The sequence below is a fragment of the Ylistrum balloti genome, unplaced genomic scaffold, assembly GCF_031769215.1.
Source record: "Ylistrum balloti isolate Yb309-2 unplaced genomic scaffold, AGI_CSIRO_Ybal_v1 Utg369772, whole genome shotgun sequence".
NCBI classification, from domain to species: domain Eukaryota; kingdom Metazoa; phylum Mollusca; class Bivalvia; order Pectinida; family Pectinidae; genus Ylistrum; species Ylistrum balloti.
The window spans coordinates 2,620,839-2,639,226 of NW_026781965.1; the positions used below are offsets into that span (position 1 = coordinate 2,620,839).

Below are 18,388 nucleotides of genomic sequence, written 5' to 3' on the forward strand. Positions count from 1 at the left end.
ACTATCACAATATAGGATATCGCAGTACAGAATGTTCTGATTTGGCTATCATTTGTCACTTTTAAGTTTGGAATGTTTTTAATTGAGAGGATATGACACCAGAAGCATGATCAATGTTCGTTTTGTTAAAGTACTTCAATCAGGCAGTGGTAATTCTTCTACAGGGATATCCTCTAGTGTGGGTTCTACAAGATAATCCGTGTTGGTCTCCTTGTCCTGACCATCTGTAGCATACTCCTCTGATCTTGTCCAAACAGGTTGGATGTTCGCTGCTTTGGGGTTTTCGTGGTACTGACGGGCCCAGATATAGTTTAGAACAGCATCCAAAAGACCATGGAGGTCAAACACTAACACTGATAGTATCACCCCACAGCTTACAGCAGCAGCGTAACCCTAAAGGTAACCAGAAAAATGCTAGTATGATCTGACAACCAGTGTTCGAACATTACAAGGTGATGGCCACACTTCTTTGGTATATGTAAAGTTTCAACAATGTCATTTTAAGGGGAAAAAATCACTGCAATACGTATATACGCTGGTTTTGGTTTGAGAGAGAGAGAGAAAAAGTTACATCACTAAAAAGATTTGATATTTCAATGTTTACCTACCTCCCATGTCCTGTTACCAGCCAGCCTCACAAACATAGTTACTGCCCATGTGATAGCTATTGGCGCCATGAATAAAAGCAGACGACTAAGTACTTCCCACTGGATTTCCAACTCTCGACGCACGCCCGCAATCTACAATACAAGGACGAACTCCGTTAGCTTCATATTCTTATTTGTCGAGATGACGGTATTGAACTGTCTGTTTTGGGACCGTAATAACTATCCATGCATGTCATTAATCAGAGTCTTATCTGACAGTACTGAGAGCGAGCTCGCTTCCAAGGAAGAGTCAGCAACTGACATCTGGCTGTATGATAAAGGTGGTGTTTTCAATTTCCCTAATATGAATTTTCTGAATAGCAACCAACCTGCATCCCAAAGCGATGACGATTATCCAGTGTAACGATTTACGCGCAAGATGTCGGCAACTGACAGAGTATCGAAAGATGCATTGACATTATCAAAGTGTATTCTATTTCCATGTGCGATATGAAGTTGGATGTCTTCGATGCTCGTTTGTGTGCCTGGTGGTTCCATTGCTGTGTACCTTGTTCCCATTTTCGAACATTGCACTACTCACTTGGGTTGACTAAGGTTTACATGTCTGGTGTCGTCGATGAAGCAGAAGACGATTACCTTTCCAGAACACCTGGTCGTACTCTCCTTTCCCTTTTCAGGAGTCTCGGTGTAAATCTTCGATCATTTTTGTCACAGGTTAATTGAACTTCATTTTGAATCATTGTTCTGTTGTCATATCGGTAATTGTGTTGTTCTAACAATGACAACAGGAAATGCAAATCCAATCGCAGAAAGAAAAAAGTGCAATGATAAAAAGTGAAAAAATATTTAGCGGAAAACAGTCGCATATATCTGTAAGAATTGTTCCAACAAAACAAATCCTATTCATGGTCATCCCTGACAACCAACTCCTGTCTCTTGAAACTTCAACAGTCGGTAGCTCCAGAGCCGGTGTACGTTCTTGATTTTCTTACTGTCGTTAGTCGTCCTCTGCGTTTACATTGAATGTGATATTTAAATTCTCAAAGAGGAAAGGGAATCGGCCGTTCTCGATGTGATTACAGCGTGCTTCTTTCTCTGTATATCTACATGGGTACAACTTAGAATCCCTGATGAACTATTATACAACGAATGGCAGAGATGGACGCCTTGAATAACTAGGCTTTTTTCCGATTCAAACACATTTTATTGTACAATTACCATCGGATTCGACACAAACTATCACAATTTAGAATTGCCTTCGCCGTAGTAATACATGATACAATGTACATGACGGCAATAACCGCCATGCTGTCACTTTTACTAATGAATGCTGTTCTTCAGCTTGTTTCATTCAACAGTTGTTCTGACGAAGTATGATCGTTTATATTGGTCCGACTGTTTTTCTTCATTACATTATTATCAAAGAGCCCCTCAGTAAAAATTTGACTATTGAATACAATTCAGGCAATTTCTTAGCGCGACACGAACAAATGTCTGTTCGTATTATTAGTGTTTCGCATAGTACAAATCTCACCACAGTAACCAGTAACACGCCTATTCTAAACGAAGTAGATAGCTTATAACGAAATATATAAATTGTATACTATATAAATCTCTTATATATATATACAACAATTGTTTGCGTGTAATATCGTTTTAGAATCATTAAGGTCTATACTTGAACGTAGTAAGGAATGTAGTGCGATGTAGTTGCTATTCTTATCGTGTACCGAATCCTGCTAAACAGTTCAAAACAAATGCACAGAAAATTTACGCTTCGTTGCAAAATACATATGCTGTTTGTACTTGAATCTCATTTCAATGATCAACGTTTCTGCAACTTTCACAGTGTTTCGTCGCATAAAGTTACAGAAGGTTTGGACACGTATAAAAGGCATTACTATGTAGGCCTAGCGCATACGAATATTTTCGTTCATGTGCAATGAAGTGCCATACCTATTATATTTTTACTATCGGTAAACCGTTTATGCTTAGATTCGATTTTGGGCAGTTTCTTAGCTCATCGTACCTGAGTTGAAAGCTCCTGGCGGATGTTTCGAAGTTGTCTGATGATGACTTCTTCATGGTCGATCAGCATGTATCCTGAAGCAAAGAATATCGATTCTCTGAACAAACAAATAAAATGATAACATACCGTTGATAATTACTACTTGAAGTAATTAAACAAGCAAAATTTCTGTAAACAAACTTCAGTGACGGGACAATCCTACCCGTATCTGTTGCATCTTCCGTTGGCTTGTTCTCTGGCCCAGGTTGACGTTCTGGAACAACGTCTTCCATTTTGAAACGGAAATGACGTCTCCTTCAAAACGTCAATTATGACGTCATATCACATGTATTCACGACTTACCTGAAATTCGTGGCACCGTCATAAATCATTGAAAATGAGAAACGTTTATCATGAGATACATGTGTGCATGTGTATATATATGTATATATAGATACTTATTGCGTAAAAAGTGTTACACGAGTTAAGACAAGTGAATATTTGGAATCAAACAATTGTTTTGAATACATTGTTGTTTAAGAACCAATGATGACAAATCCGGTCAAATTGGTGAACATTTTTATATTATTTGTAAAGTAAGACTAGATTTATTCTCATGTGCAAATAGAACTATTTCATGTAAGATTTTAAAAACTTCATCAAAACTATACTTGCTAGCGAACAATGTTTGACGGTCACTGCAATCGTGCGTCCGTGAAAAAACAGACGTATTGCAAAGAAAGCCTTTTTATTGCAGTCTTTGATCTTAATTTGACGTTCGTAATGACATTTTCTTCTGAAAAAAAACCAATCAATGAATACACAGGCCGACTTTTTATATGTTGTATCAATAACAATACCATGTATTATAGCGAGAAAGTCTGTAGACTTTGTCTAAGCTTCCTGAGAATGGTTACATCTAATTCGATATTGAGAAGTATGATTCAATAGACGTGCTGGCAGAAAAGTGGGGTCATTTAAAGGGAATTTCTTGATCGATAGTTGTAAGTGTTCGACAGTCGAACTCTCCGTCCTACCTGACGAGTGTCGATTCATGACGTTACCCGCCACACGGTTTTTAATACCAGATTAAACCGACTGGAAACAAGTCATAGGTGAAAAGTCCACAACAGAACACAGGCGGAGGTAAACTATACACAACTCGACATGTGACATTTAGCATGTTGTCATCGTGGTGATCTGATCTATAGATCAACGAGTAGTTTCAAAGTTGTTTGTTCTCTGTCCGAAGACTGCTGTGAAAGTCAGATACGAACTTCCAGTTGACCATCACGGTCCGGAATGGCGGTCAGAAATGGAATGAAGACAGATACAGTCGGTAAGTCAAACTGTTATTGACATTCGAGGGGGTATTTGTGTGTTGTGGACTAAATAATGTGTTTCTATGTTTCATGGACGTAAAAGTGAAATGAGTAATCGGATGACACATGTGTTACTTAGTCGTTATCGAGTTCTTGTTGTAAATGATATCGCTTCACTTTAAACTGTCCCCTTTTTCATTTATTCTTGACACCTTGTTGACGTGATATATGATTCGGATTTTAGTCCTCTCCATTTCTCAAACACCTGGGGGTGGGTATTAGCTTAGGTAGAGGCATGTTTTGTCTAAGGAGCCGTTGTGTTGCTCTGATATTTCATGGGGAGTTCAGGGATATCTTCATACAATTGCATAAGAAGATGTGTAGCAACCCTTTACGTGGTATGTCAGTAACAGACGTACATAACATTCCAAGGTCGAAACCGATATCTTTTGCCCAAGTCTGCAAAACCAACAGGACACTGAAGGTTAAAAATCCGCATCTCAATTTCAAGACGGTTAAGACAAGGTTAATGTGTTTTTATAGTATTAGATAATAGATGCGCGTGCGCGCTTCGACTGTTTGGTGTCCGGTTAGTTCAGAGATACGTAAATGGCAGTCAACAGACACAAGATTGATTGTGTGGTCGGAAATCGAGCTCTTCAAACACAAAGTCAAATACATGTACTTCAGTATAATATTTACATAAGTTTATCGGTTATACAAACATCATTAAGATATTGCTGTACCCTGGGGACAGACTTTTGTGGTTATTATTTGAGAATTATATTAATACTTCGAACAGAATTACGATTGATTTAAAAGAACAACATGTAGCTGCGAGGTAAGGCTTCTACAGACCTGTCACCTCTAAAAGTTGGTTGAATATATTCTAAATGTCAGGTACAAGTCATCGCTATGGCTGTTATAGATTATATTCTGATTAATTCAACGCTGTCATTTAAAATCAAATTTCCGTGATACGGTTTGTTGACATTTCTAGTAAAGACATAATCCATTAGCGATTGACTCTTAATGGAGTGTGTTGGTATTGAAGGGAAATACAATTAGAAAACACAGCAGTACCTTGTCATTGACACTGCTGTGATTAAAGGCGAGAAATATATCGATATTAAGAGAAAATCTGTCTAGAAAAAAATGACGCTAAAAATTGTCTGTATAAAGAGAGGACGCTAAAAATTGTCTGTATAGAGAGAGGGCATACCCCTATAAAAACTGACGCTATAAATTGTCTGTATAAAGAGAGGACGCTAAAAATTGTCGGTATAGAGAGAGGGCATACCCCTATAAAAACTGACGCTATAAATTGTCTGTATAGAGAGAGGGCATACCCCTATAAAACTGACGCCATAAATTGTCTGTATAGAGAGAGGACATATCCCTATAAAACTGACGCTATAAATTGTCTGTATAGAGAGAGGACATATCCCTATAAAACTGACGCTATAAATTGTCTGTATAAAGAGAGGACATATCCCTATAAAAACTGACGCTATAAATTGTCTGTGTAGGGAGAGGACATATCCCTATAAAACTGACGCTATAAATTGTCTGTGTAGAGAGAGGACATATCCCTATAAAACTGACGCTATAAATTGTCTGTGTAGAGAGAGGACATATCCCTATAAAACTGACGCTATAAATTGTCTGTGTAGAGAGAGGACATATCCCTATAAAACTGACGCTATAAATTGTCTGTATAGAGAGAGGACATATCCCTATAAAAACTGACGCTTTGAATTGTCTGTACAGAGAGAGGACATATCCCTATAAAAACTGACGCTATAAATTGTCTGTGTAGAGAGAGGACATATCCCTATAAAACTGACGCTATAAATTGTCTGTGTAGAGAGAGGACATATCCCTATAAAACTGACGCTATAAATTGTCTGTGTAGAGAGAGGACATATCCCTATAAAACTGACGCTATAAATTGTCTGTGTAGAGAGAGGACATATCCCTATAAAACTGACGTTATAAATTGTCTGTATAGAGAGAGGACATATCCCTATAAAAACTGACGCTTTGAATTGTCTGTACAGAGAGAGGACATATCCCTATAAAACTGACGCTATAAATTGTCTGTATAGAGAGAGGACATATCCCTATAAAAACTGACGCTATAAAATGTCTGTGTAGGGAGAGGACATATCCCTATAAAACTGACGCTATAAATTGTCTGTATAGAGAGAGGACATATCCCTATAAAAACTGACACTATGTACAGAGATAACGTCTGCCTATAAAAACTGACGATACAAAGAACGCTTGTCTATAGAATTGTCATTACAGCGAGAAAACATGTCTTTAAAGCTGTCGCTGTATACATTAAACATAATGTTGAGCTGGAGAGAAAGAAAAAAAACATTAAAATTGACTTTCACTTTTTGATTATGTCCTTGCACGGAGACGGCGAAATGTCTGTCTTCTTTATGTGGCCCGTGATAAAAAGATAGACCTAAACTAATACAGACCTGGTACATACCGGCCTTGTTGTTGGTTCAACACTCCAGATGTCCCTTTTAAACTCGAAAATCAAATATCGACGAGTGATTGTCAACAAGGTTTGAGTAACTTTGTTGAAGTGTGTAAAATGACGGGTAATTAAGGGTAGTTAAGTACTGTTTACCGAATCTCAAGTGTATAATTGTCTTCCCTAGTAAAACTCATCAAATGAACACCTTCCAAGGTAAATTGATTTTGGAAAGAATGTTATTTCTACTTTTGCTTCACCTATAGATATCAGAGAAGTTTTCCGACACGTGAGTCCTTACATAATCCGACAGTGGAAGGAAGTATGTATTGAGTTAGGAGTACAACAGTATGAGATTAAACAACTTGAGACAACCGACTTTACTCCCTGCCCCTCCCAGCTGGCTTTCAAGGGGCTGTGTCTGTGGTACGACCGAGTGGGAAAGGCGGCTAACAAGGAGTGTCTGGGTGTGGCACTCAACAAATGTGGTCTCCGGAGAGCAGAGGGTAAGAATTTAACATTCTCAGACAACGTTGGGAATAATACTGGCATTGCCTAGATCTATGAAAAGGTCACTTGAGTATCCAGATTATGAGAAAAAGTCATCAGAATAAGACTTATGATTGAGTGTTAGTAGATTATATAATATCTTTCATCATAAGGAACACTAAACGGCTTTTTTTTAATTTTACTTGAAATTCAATTTCATTTAATTCATCTTATTTTTTTAAATATCAAGTAATACTATTGAAATCAATATCCCCACAGAAGAGATCGTAAACGTTGAATCTGGAAAATTGGACAGACCTTCGTCATCACGACCTAAGTCATCGCGACCTACATCCTCTGGTCTACAGACAAATCGGACACAGTACGCACGGCGTCTCAAGTCCGCTAACCTGGTTAGGCGACGTCAACATCAACACACAGGTTAGTAGCAGTTAACCTAGTTAGAGATCCAAACATCAACAGGCAGGTTACTGTCCGCCCAACTCGTTAGTGAACACAACCCACAGGTAGTGAGTGCCAGTTATTGTAAACGGGCGGTAGATTACATCGCGAAGGGACACCAACACAACAAACGAGTTTCAGTTGACTTGGTTAAGTGACGTTATCAATGAGTGTCTTTCAGCTTTTTAAAGTAATTGTCAACATAAACAAACAGTTGAATATCTGTTGATTGTTTGGAGAACATCGGGCCGAAAATAAAACTATCTGTTTTAATTTGCCAATATAGGGATTAAATATATTAATATCAAATTCAATATACACCAGTATAGAGAATATACCAGCATAGGGATAGTATATACCATTATGGGTATATAGTAACCCAGTTTACGGATTAGATATACCATAACGAGGATTACAGGTACATTAATTAGGTGTGACAATACATGATTTATATATAACAGTCCTGTGATTAGATATACCAGCATAGGAGTAAACATACTCATATGGTGGTCGAAAACACTGATTATTGGAATCAAATATAATTTGGGGACTGGTCCGTGTCTCGGACACCACTTTTATTATTGATCTTGTATGATAGTAATGGCATCATATTCTAATATCATGAATGATTTCCAAAATATTATAATAGATATCCGATACCTTAATAACAGACTTATTTACAAATTGTTTGCCCTGGCATGGCACGACACAAACTCTCCTACCCTAAGCAATACTGTCAAAGCATTAAACCTGTTTTTAATCTTGTGGTTTGATGAACTTAGATAAGACCGTTAGGAAATAAATTTTTTTTATCGGATCTAGTTAATCTTGGTTTTAAAATCAAAGTTACATCATGAGTATTGAAGTAGTATTTACACACGAGTTATCGACAAGAACGTGGACTTAGCACGTCTGACGACCGAACTGGTACCAATCACCCCGGGAAGTCTCTGACAGCGGACCGACGGGGTCTCTTTATCTGATGGTGACGTTTTAAATGTTTTACAAGTTTAAGACAATGAGAAGTTTAATTACATAGATATGGAAGTTCTTTACACCCTCTCAGTAGTTCTTTACACCCTCACCTCGTACACCATGCAGTGTTCTGTAGGACGTCGGTCACACAGCCAGATGACCACTCTAAAACTCCCCACCATACACGAGAATGGTAAGTGAGTGTTCAGTTATCAGAGTGACCATAGGGCTATAGATCGGACAGTCATTACTGTTGAACTTTAAAGATTTCTGTCATGTTAAAGGTGTGTGATAAGTGCTTAGTCATAACAGATCGCTGTGTATTGTGTATCTAGAATTCTGGACAAGCGTGTTCGGTGTGTTGCGTAGCAAGATATTCGACCGAATTTATTATGTGTTGTGTGGTAAGATATTCTTTAGAGTGTTCTGTGTGTTGTGTAGTAAGGCGTAGTAAGATATTCTTTAGAATGGTCTGTGTGTTTTATGGTAAGATATTAGATAGAACGTTCTGTGTGTTGTGTAGTAAGGCGTAGTAAGATATTCTTTAGAGTGTTCTGTGTGTTTTATGGTAAGATATTAGATAGAACGTTCTGTGTGTTGTGTAGTTGGGCGTAGTAAGATATTCAACAGAATTTACTGTGTGTTGTGTGGTAAGATATTCAATAGCAGGTTCTGTGTTGTGTGGTAAGAAATATATTCGATATAATTTATTGAGTGTTGTGTGGTAAGATATTCGATAGAACGTTCTGTGTGTTGTGTAGTAAGATAGTCTTTAAAGCGTTCCATGTGTTGTGTAGTAAGATATTCGACAGAGTGTTGTGCGTGTTGTGTAGTAAGGCGTAGTAAGATGTGTGATAAGCTATTCTAAAACGTCTGTGGTGTGTTTCGTTCAGTGAGAAATCCTAGCCGAACACTTGATGATTTTGAAATGTTCTGTGAGTTGTACTGTAGGATGTTCTATACACGTGTTCTATGTGTTAAGTGTATTTAGCTATGATTTATATATGTTGCAATGTTCGGGATTTAGTATAGTGTGGTTGTATGCTAATAGTCGGGACTCAATAACATCGACCAATGTGTTAAGTGGCACCTATTCATCATTACTGGATAGCTCTTGGAAGTTTTGCAACTAAATATTTTAGGACAAACGGAAATGACTGTGCGAGCGTGGTCTGTGTATCCTCGGTCACCGGCATACACAGTGTTCTCATGGTGTTTCATATATATATATATATATATATATATATTACTGTTTTTGTTAATCTATCCCATTAAGGTATGTTGATGGTGATTAAACCAAGTGAACTTGTCTACAACCGTTACACCTGCCCTACAGCTCTCACAGGTACTGAGTATTGGCCTTGGATATTAATGATAACGTGTTTATAATGCCAATACCTCGCTAGATCTAATTTTAGGTCGTCACACCTAGATGAATGCATGCCTTTAACTATCTTAATACGAAATAACTCCCGTATAGTATTTAAGTGTACCGGGGTTTAAACATAGGCCTGTCTTATTGTTCGTCTCTAAATGGGCGATCAGTGCGAAGCGTTAATTTGATCACTACAGTATTTCTAATTGTTACAGTTTTATAAGGTTAGTCACATACCACTATCTACATCGAGAACTGTGTCGTTTATATCCGTCTCGCATCGGTAAGAAAACCTGAATATATTCTACCCACAATTTTCTCAAATACATCTGTATTCTCAAACATGCATAAGCTCGTGTTTTGCTTAATAATTGTAAAATCGTGCCCATTTTTGAATCGTTGTAATATTTTGTCTTTGTTGTTAATAGACCTGTACGGTGTCATTGTGTTAGTTATGCTATGATGTCATTGCTTTAAGTATGCATATAACATGACGTCATTGCGATAGGTAGAGTTATAACATGACGTCATTGCAATATGTTGTGTATGGTAGGAGGTCAGTGTGAAAGGTTTACCTATAAGACGACGCTATTGTGATAGGTTTATGGTGACGTCATTTATGTGCATATGACATGACGTCATTGTGATAGGTATATAATGACATAATAGTAAAAGATATATAATTGTAAAGTTGAATAGCTGATTAAATGCTCAATGTCTAAGTGAAACAGCCTACTGAAGTTTGATTAAATTACAGCTATCAATCATTTTGGTCTTTTCCAAGTTCTTTTTTACCCAAATTCTAATGGCTGCCAATTTCAACGTAGATATCGTGAACAGCCCATATCAATGATTGATAGAGTTTGGCAGGTATCTGACGATATACGTGCAGATCTATAGTTCTCCCGTGCCATCCTCATGATTCGTTAACCAATTTAGCGTAATTAATGGATATGTAACGTTATATCTGGTGGTATCGTTCCCACACCTGTGTACAATACAGGTGTGTTAGATTCAGACTACAATGGTTGTGTAGCTATGGTCAGTGTTAGATTAGAGGCAGAGTAGGTCAGTACTCCGAACTGGAAGATTGACTACCAGTTTCAATGGATTATTTTGCGAAAGGAGATGAGAGGGATGATGAAGAAGACAATGAGGGTACGATAGAAAAAAATTGATATGGACGAATATTGCTGGTTGTATACCAAGTCGAAAGGATTTGTAATTTACGATGTAGTTTGGATAAAAAAGATCAGGCATAAAAACAGCGTTTTATGGCGAGAAAAATATGTCCTATACATTAACGTAAGATTTAAGTAAATATGGACATTTCTGATACGAGTCTGATAAGGTATATTTTGAAATATGTCCTATGATAGGTTGAATTACACAGACGTAACTTGAGATGATATTGGCGTATTAAGATTAACATAACTTACCCATACAACGCTTTATTGCATGTTTAACAGCCAAAAGTAATGGACCCTTCATGCGTTTGGCAGATGCATAGATTCTTGTTATACATTAAAACCTATGTGCACTAACTACTTAGTGTGTATCGTGTGATTACGCATTCATATTGACAAATCTTAACACTCTGACTCTGTCTCTCTCTGCCTCTGTCTGTCTCTGTCTCTTTGGCTGTCTCTCTGTCTGACACTGTCTGTCTCTGTCCCTCTCCGTCTCTCTGTCTATCTCTGTCTCCCTGTCTATCTCTGTCTCTCTGTCTGTATCTGCCTATCTCTGTCTCTCTGTCTGTCTCTGTCTCTCTCTGTCTCTTTGTCTGTCTCTCTGTCTGACACTGTCTGTCTCTGTCCCTCTCTGTCTCTCTGTCTATCTCTGTCTCTTTGTCTGCCTCTGTCTATCTCTGTCTATCTCTCTGTCTCTGTCTCTGTCTATCTCCGTCTCTCTGTCTATCTCTGTCTCCCTGTCTATCTCTGTCTCTCTGTCTGTATCTGCCTATCTCTGTCTCTCTGTCTGTCTCTGTCTATCTCTGTCTCTTTGTCTGTCTCTGTCTCTCTGTCTATCTCTGTCTCTCTGTCTGTATCTGTCTCTCTTTCTATCTCTGTCTCTCTGTCTGTCTCTGTCTCTCTGTCTGTATCTGTCTCTCTGTCTGTCTCTGTCTCTCTGTCTGTCTCTGCCTCTGTCTGTATCTGTCTATCTCTGTCTCTCTGTCTGTCTCTGTCTCTCTGTCTGTCTCTGTCTCTCTGTCTGTCTCTCTGTCTATCTCTTTGTCTGTATCTGCCTGTCTCTGTCTCTCTGTCTGTCTCTGTCTATCTCTCTATCTGTATCTGTCTCTCTGTTTATCTCTGTCTCTCTGTCTGTCTCTGTCTCTCCTCGTCTCTCTGTCTGTCTCTGTCTCTCTGTCTGTATCTGTCTCTCTGTCTCTCTCTGTCTCTCTGTCTGTCTCTGTCTCTCTGTCTGTCTCTGTCTCTCTGTCTGTCTCTGTCTATCTCTCTGTCTGTCTCTGTCTCTCTGTCTATCTCTGTCTCTCTGTCTGTATCTGTCTCTCTGTCTCTCTCTCGTCTCTCTGTCTGTCTCTGTCTCTCTGTCTGTATCTGTCTCTCTGTCTATCTCTGTCTCTCTGTCTGTATCTGTCTCTCTGTTTATCTCTGTCTCTCTGTCTATCTCTGTCTCTGTCTGTATCTGTCTCTCTGTCTATTTCTGTCTCATTGTCTATCTTTGTCTCTCTGTATGTCTCTCTGTCTATCTCTGTCTCTGTCTCTGTCTGTCTCTGTCTGTCTCTGTCTCTCTCTCTCTCTCTCTCTCTCTCTCTCTCTCTCTCTCTCTCTCTCGTTCGATTGGCCTAAATTTACGGATGAAATAGCGGTAAACGATCAATGTTGATGATTGGAATGTTTATTTCAATGTGAATCGTTCTATAAGTTATAAAGTAATATTACTAAATGAGATCGGATTATAATATGAACCAGTTAATTAATTTTACTTGAGAATGTCTTATTGTTCCCACAGGCGGCATAGCCCGACCAAATACTCGGTGTAAGAGTGCACGAAGTGGGATCCATCGTGCTCGGTCGGCTAAGAGACGGGACAGCTACTCTGATGACAAGTCTTGTAAGTAAAAACAAATGGTCTTTAATTTCACGAATCACTTTACAACCACAGGACTGTAACGTCACGCATCACCAGACAACCACAGGTCTGTAACGTCACGCATCATCTAACAACCACAGGTCTGTAACGTCACGCGTCACCTGACAACCACAGGTCTGTAACGTCACGCATCATCTAACAACCACAGGTCTGTAACGTCACGCATCACCTGACAACCACAGGACTGTAACGTCACGCATCACCTGACAACCACAGGTCTGTAACGTCACGCATCACCTTTCAACCACAGGTCTGTAACGTCACGCATCACCTTTCAACCACAGGTCTGTAACGTCACGCATCACCTTACATCCACAGGTCTGTAACGTCACGCATTACCTTACCACAAACCCATACATTTGTAGTAAAACAAATACTTGATAGGTTCCTGATGGACTAGTAATATGGTCTCGCCAAAGAGCAATTCAGTCTTGCATGTCGTAACTATCTTGGTTAACTTAATTTGGATGAAACAATGGATATGAAATGAAAAAAAAATTAAATGGAGACCCCTGAAAGAGTACAAGAGGAAGAAGACCATGTCTTCTGGCAAGGTAAACGTCTTTTGCTTACAAGAAAGTATTTTTGTCAATTTAAGTAATAAGATGTAATTTCTCTAATGAGAACAAGGTAACAACAACACTAAACAGGTTATCGCTGAACGAAATCAACTGTTTCCCGATGATATCATTGTGATATAATTGTGATGGCCGCGAAACTTCCCTATCACTTTAATCTCGCTAAACCCAGTGTTTTATTACGAGTTTATGTGTTGTCGACATCTTGAAATCCTAACAGCAATATGTCCTTGAATATTGAAACAACTGTGACCGTAAATACTATACAAATTGTAGACTGAGAAAATAGGATGAGTAATGAAATACGATAATGATACAATGTCTATCGAACAACAAGGCCTGGCCAATCGTCAATACACATTTCATCGTGAATGAGGTCACTTCCGGAGAGATATCAATATAATTAATACGGCGTAGATTGGATTGTTTGTCGTATAAATATTACATAAGTTGGATATGCTAATCTGAGATTCGGGAGAAGACAGAATCCAATGCCATCAGCGTTTCGTAAAACTACAATGATAATAAATAATCCTTCAGTAAAGGTTACACCAACCTGCTTACAGAAATTGTTTGACCATTGTTCTGTTTGCATTGCAGGCGAGCTCAGTCTGAACATCAAAGTGTCACAAATATCGATAGAAGGCGAGGAAGATTCGAACCATACCAAACGAGATTTAGCCGAACAGTTCTACGACACCATCCTACAAAAGAAGGAACAGTTTTGTTGGACGTTGGAGGCCGCTATTGACCTTCGTGACGTCAGAGTAGAAACGATCACCAGGGGGAGCCTGTGTGTTAAGTGCAGCTGTTTAACACTGGGAGCACTAGAGTCACTTAACCAGATGTTCAAAAGTCGACGTCTGTCAGCTGTGTGTCAGTCTGTTTTCGTCACGGAAAGTGTTAGGGACCTTGTAGGCGCTAAGTCACTTAAACTGGACGTTAGTATAGATACGGAAGAGTTGGACGCATCACGAGAAGTACTCTTGTCCCGCAAGTTCAAAGAGTGCACTTTAGTTCACCCAGCGGACACATTAACCACTCCGACAGATTACCCCAGTCTTGACCACATTCCTGTCACCACTGGTAAGTGCTTATATAATTTCTGTTTATCTAGTTGCAATTTCATCGATACGCTCCCGATGCCCTACACTTTGAGTGTCCATACCAAAGCTCTACTTACTGTTAGTATTTCACTGAACCGTTACTATCTCAACTTTTGGCGAATCGGTATATTATTCACGATACAATGCTATGATTTCATTCTTAAGACTTGAATGGGGTAACTTAAAAAATGTTCTTTAAACCAGGTTTAAATAAACGTTTGCTTACATTTGCCTCAAGTGTTATTAAATACTGCATTTCCGATGTTTGCTTTTCTGTTGTAGATGTGGTGGTGATTGATAAAAACTTTGACGTTGTTGGGTGGCGGATTCGCCTCAGTGCCGATGTCGAAGCTGTTCGACACCGATACACGGGTTTCAACGATTCCATTGACCTTTTCATCAGAACCCTGCAGATTATCATGCCGAAGGGTAAAACCTCTATCGAATCTTTAGCGGATGTTATCGGACTTTATGGACATTTAGTCGGAAGTTCATCGCTTTCTTCTGGTGTTCGGACTGATCTGGTTCGGGAATATCTATCGACAGTGAACAGTATAAGAATACTAGTAGACGACATCAAGGCCAAGTCATCCCAGGCCTCTTCCGGTAACGAAAATGATGACGATTATCAGATCATGACGTGTCTGATCAGTGAACTCCAGGACATGCTTCTACCAAATCACGTGTTCGAGGAAGACATCAGTGTCCTTGACCGGAGAGTAAATCCCGTAGAAAAACCGTTTCTAGGACTGTTATGTTTTGTACCATTACTTCTTGCTAAGCTGTCTACTGTTCTTTATACACTTAGTGCGCCAGCAATATCTAAATAAAACATGTTATACTGCAGTACTGTGTCTGATGTTGTTTACATCACATTTTTTGTTTACATGTGATGCTGAGGTTGTCAGTCAAACAATGGTGGTGTATACAATGTAGGATCCAAGCTCTATGGTATGATTATATCGGATCTCACGCATCCTTTGATTTAACTTATCGTACGTGTTCCAACATGACCAAAATGGATTTGAATAATTCCAATAATAATAATAGCACACGATTTTATTTACTGGTATGTGTTCCAGTTGCTTAGTCTATAACTGTTTTCCTATGCCTTTCACATGCAATATTAAAGTACGTTATTGTAAAATTCCACAGACCGTCATTCCTCTTGGAGTGAGCATTCACATTACAAACATGCGGCATCGCAATGCATGGTTTTATGATGAGTAAAATATGAAAATGGAATAGTCCGGATGAGTAAAATATGAAGATGGAATAGTCCGGATGGCTATCTTATATTCATGTGTTCAGACGAGACATATTCCAGACTGTGCTTATACGTTTAACTTGCTTAGCAAACATCATCCTTTGCCATAATCATATCACCTCATGTGCTGGATTATCTAGGTATTTATTCGTTTACACGAATGAATTCCGGTTTCGATATTTCAAAGGAATCATTCCAGTAGATTAGGGACAGTAATACTGTTTGTGGGCAACACTTTTATAAAAATCTCCAAGCGTTTTGACAAATCTGCTCATTGAGGGCACATGCAGCGTTATTCAAACTCATTTAACCTATAAATTTAATAAATAACTTTAGATATCACCAAACAGTACATAAACCCATGTTCTACTATCTCTCATACACGACACTAAATTCTGATAAATTTCATGACAAGATCACCCATTGTTTACTGTCAGCTGCTACAAGATGTTTGTATGGAGTCGGTCATTATCCTCAGCATATTCAAGCGTTTAATCGACGTAGCTTGCTTTTTAAGATATTGTATTGTAAATTTCGGAAAACGAAATGATCGACATTAAGATAGAATTCATTTTCAAGTTACAACGACCATTGACTGAAGTTAACTTGAAATTTGTACTACTTGACGAGTTATGATATGATGTATACGGCAGTTCCAACAGAATAAGAAGTATAGCTTATAGGAAGTCAAAAAGTACACGGCAAGACTGTGGCAGGAACCGAGACAGGAAGATCCCAACATCAATTGGAAAGGCAACGTCAGGTACAAAACAGACACCAAACAGCAGGAAAGGCAACGTCAGGTACAAAACAGACACCAAACAGCAGGAAAGGCAACGTCAGGTACAAAACAGACACCAAACAGCAGGAAAGGCAACGTCAGGTACAAAACAGAAACCGAACAGTAGGAAAGGCAACGTCAGGTACAAAACAGAAACCGAACAGTAGGAAAGGCAACTTAAGGTACAAAACAGACACCAAACAGCAGGAAAGGCAACGTCAGGTACAAAACAGAAACCGAACTGTAGGAAAGGCAACGTCAGGTACGAAACAGACACAAAACAGTAGGAAAGGCAACGTCAGGTACAAAACAGATACCAAGCAATAGGAAAGGCAACGTCAGGTACAAAACAGACACCAAACAGTAGGAAAGGCAACGTCAGAAATAAAAGAGAAAATAAAATGATTGAAATAAAGGCCATATCAAAACAATTGGGAAGAAAACAACAGAAACAAAAGATACACCACAAAAAGGAAAAGAATACAATAGGAATTAATAACATCGAGAACAATCAAGAAAACCAACAACAGAAAAATCATCATACAGGGAAACGACGAAGACAATGTGAGAAAAACACATAGGGAAATAGTTTATGATTGCGCTATCAAAAGACAACGAGAAACATTAAAAATGTCATTATGATTTAATATTGTGTTAATTATTAATGTGTATTACTTGTACAACAGAGGCACAGAAGCAATATAATAATTAGCTGCTAACAATGGCGGCATCTCCTACTGTCAGAATTACAGAGATCATCATGTAGCCAGAGTTTATTCATATTATCAATATCCAATACCCATGTAAGCATCCCTTAAAAAAACCCTCTTGTATCAAAAATAAGTAGTGTATAACGAGTTAAATTAAAAAATATAAAATACAATATCATATCGTGTACTTGTAAATTGTACACCAATGTATTGTTGAGAACTGTTTTGTAATTAAAAGGCCCATCTATCATTAAAAGTTACAAAGAAATAGAGTAAAACTAGATGTATGTGATTTCTAAGTGAGCAACACAGCCTGTGTACCGCTACGGTATACAACCTACATAACTACGTACTCAGTATATTAAATTATACAATTATATATTAGGTATACACAACTTTACAATTATATACTAAGTATGCAAAACTTCACATTTTTGTACTTGTATACAAAACTTTACAATTACATATACAAAGTATACAGTTGTATGCTGAAGAACACAAAACTATAGAGTTGTATGCTGAAGAACACAAAACTATAGAGTTGTATGCGAAGAACACGAAACTATACAGCTGTATGCTGAAGAACACAAAACTATAGAGTTGTATGCTGAAGAACACAAAACTATACAGTTGTATGGTGAAGAACACAAAACTATACAGTTGTATGCTGAAGAACACAAAACTATACAGTTGTATGCGAATAACACAAAACTATACAGTTGTATGCTGAAGAACACAAAACTATACAGTTATATACTACGCATGAAAAAATACAATTATATACTAAGTATATATAACTACTTTCTAGTATGTAAACCTTCATTACATACAGGTATACAAAGTATACAAAATTACAGTTACATACTAAATATACGAACTACAGTTATTACCAAGTATATAAAACAACTACATACAAAATATACAAATATATACAGTTATATACGAAGTATATACAAAAACATTACATAACGCTACATACAAGTAATAAAACATATAAAACTATAAAGTTACATACGAAGTTTAAACATCTGTATATTTACAAACTTAAATATTGTTCTAAAATTGAGTACATCCATTAAAAAACCTGTACATACAAAAAGAG

At 38.0% G+C, this 18,388-nt stretch overlaps 2 protein-coding genes across 2 annotated transcripts; one reads left to right on the top strand and one right to left on the bottom strand.

The window, feature by feature from the left end:
* Positions 1–135: 135 nt before the first annotated feature.
* On the bottom strand, positions 136–2,909 carry LOC132543866 (uncharacterized). The gene is made up of 4 exons (XM_060207383.1): positions 2,840–2,909; positions 2,638–2,711; positions 609–740; positions 136–393 (listed from the first exon to the last, which is right to left on the bottom strand). Exons 1-4 carry the CDS (start codon positions 2,907–2,909, stop codon positions 136–138), a joined length of 534 nt encoding a protein of 177 aa, XP_060063366.1.
* Positions 2,910–3,918: 1,009 nt separating this feature from the next.
* Positions 3,919–15,358, top strand: LOC132543839 (uncharacterized). The gene is made up of 6 exons (XM_060207355.1): positions 3,919–3,955; positions 6,696–6,935; positions 7,198–7,359; positions 12,704–12,805; positions 14,023–14,508; positions 14,811–15,358. The coding sequence occupies exons 1-6, from the start codon at positions 3,919–3,921 to the stop codon at positions 15,356–15,358; spliced, it is 1,575 nt and encodes a 524-aa protein (XP_060063338.1).
* Positions 15,359–18,388: the final 3,030 nt, after the last annotated feature.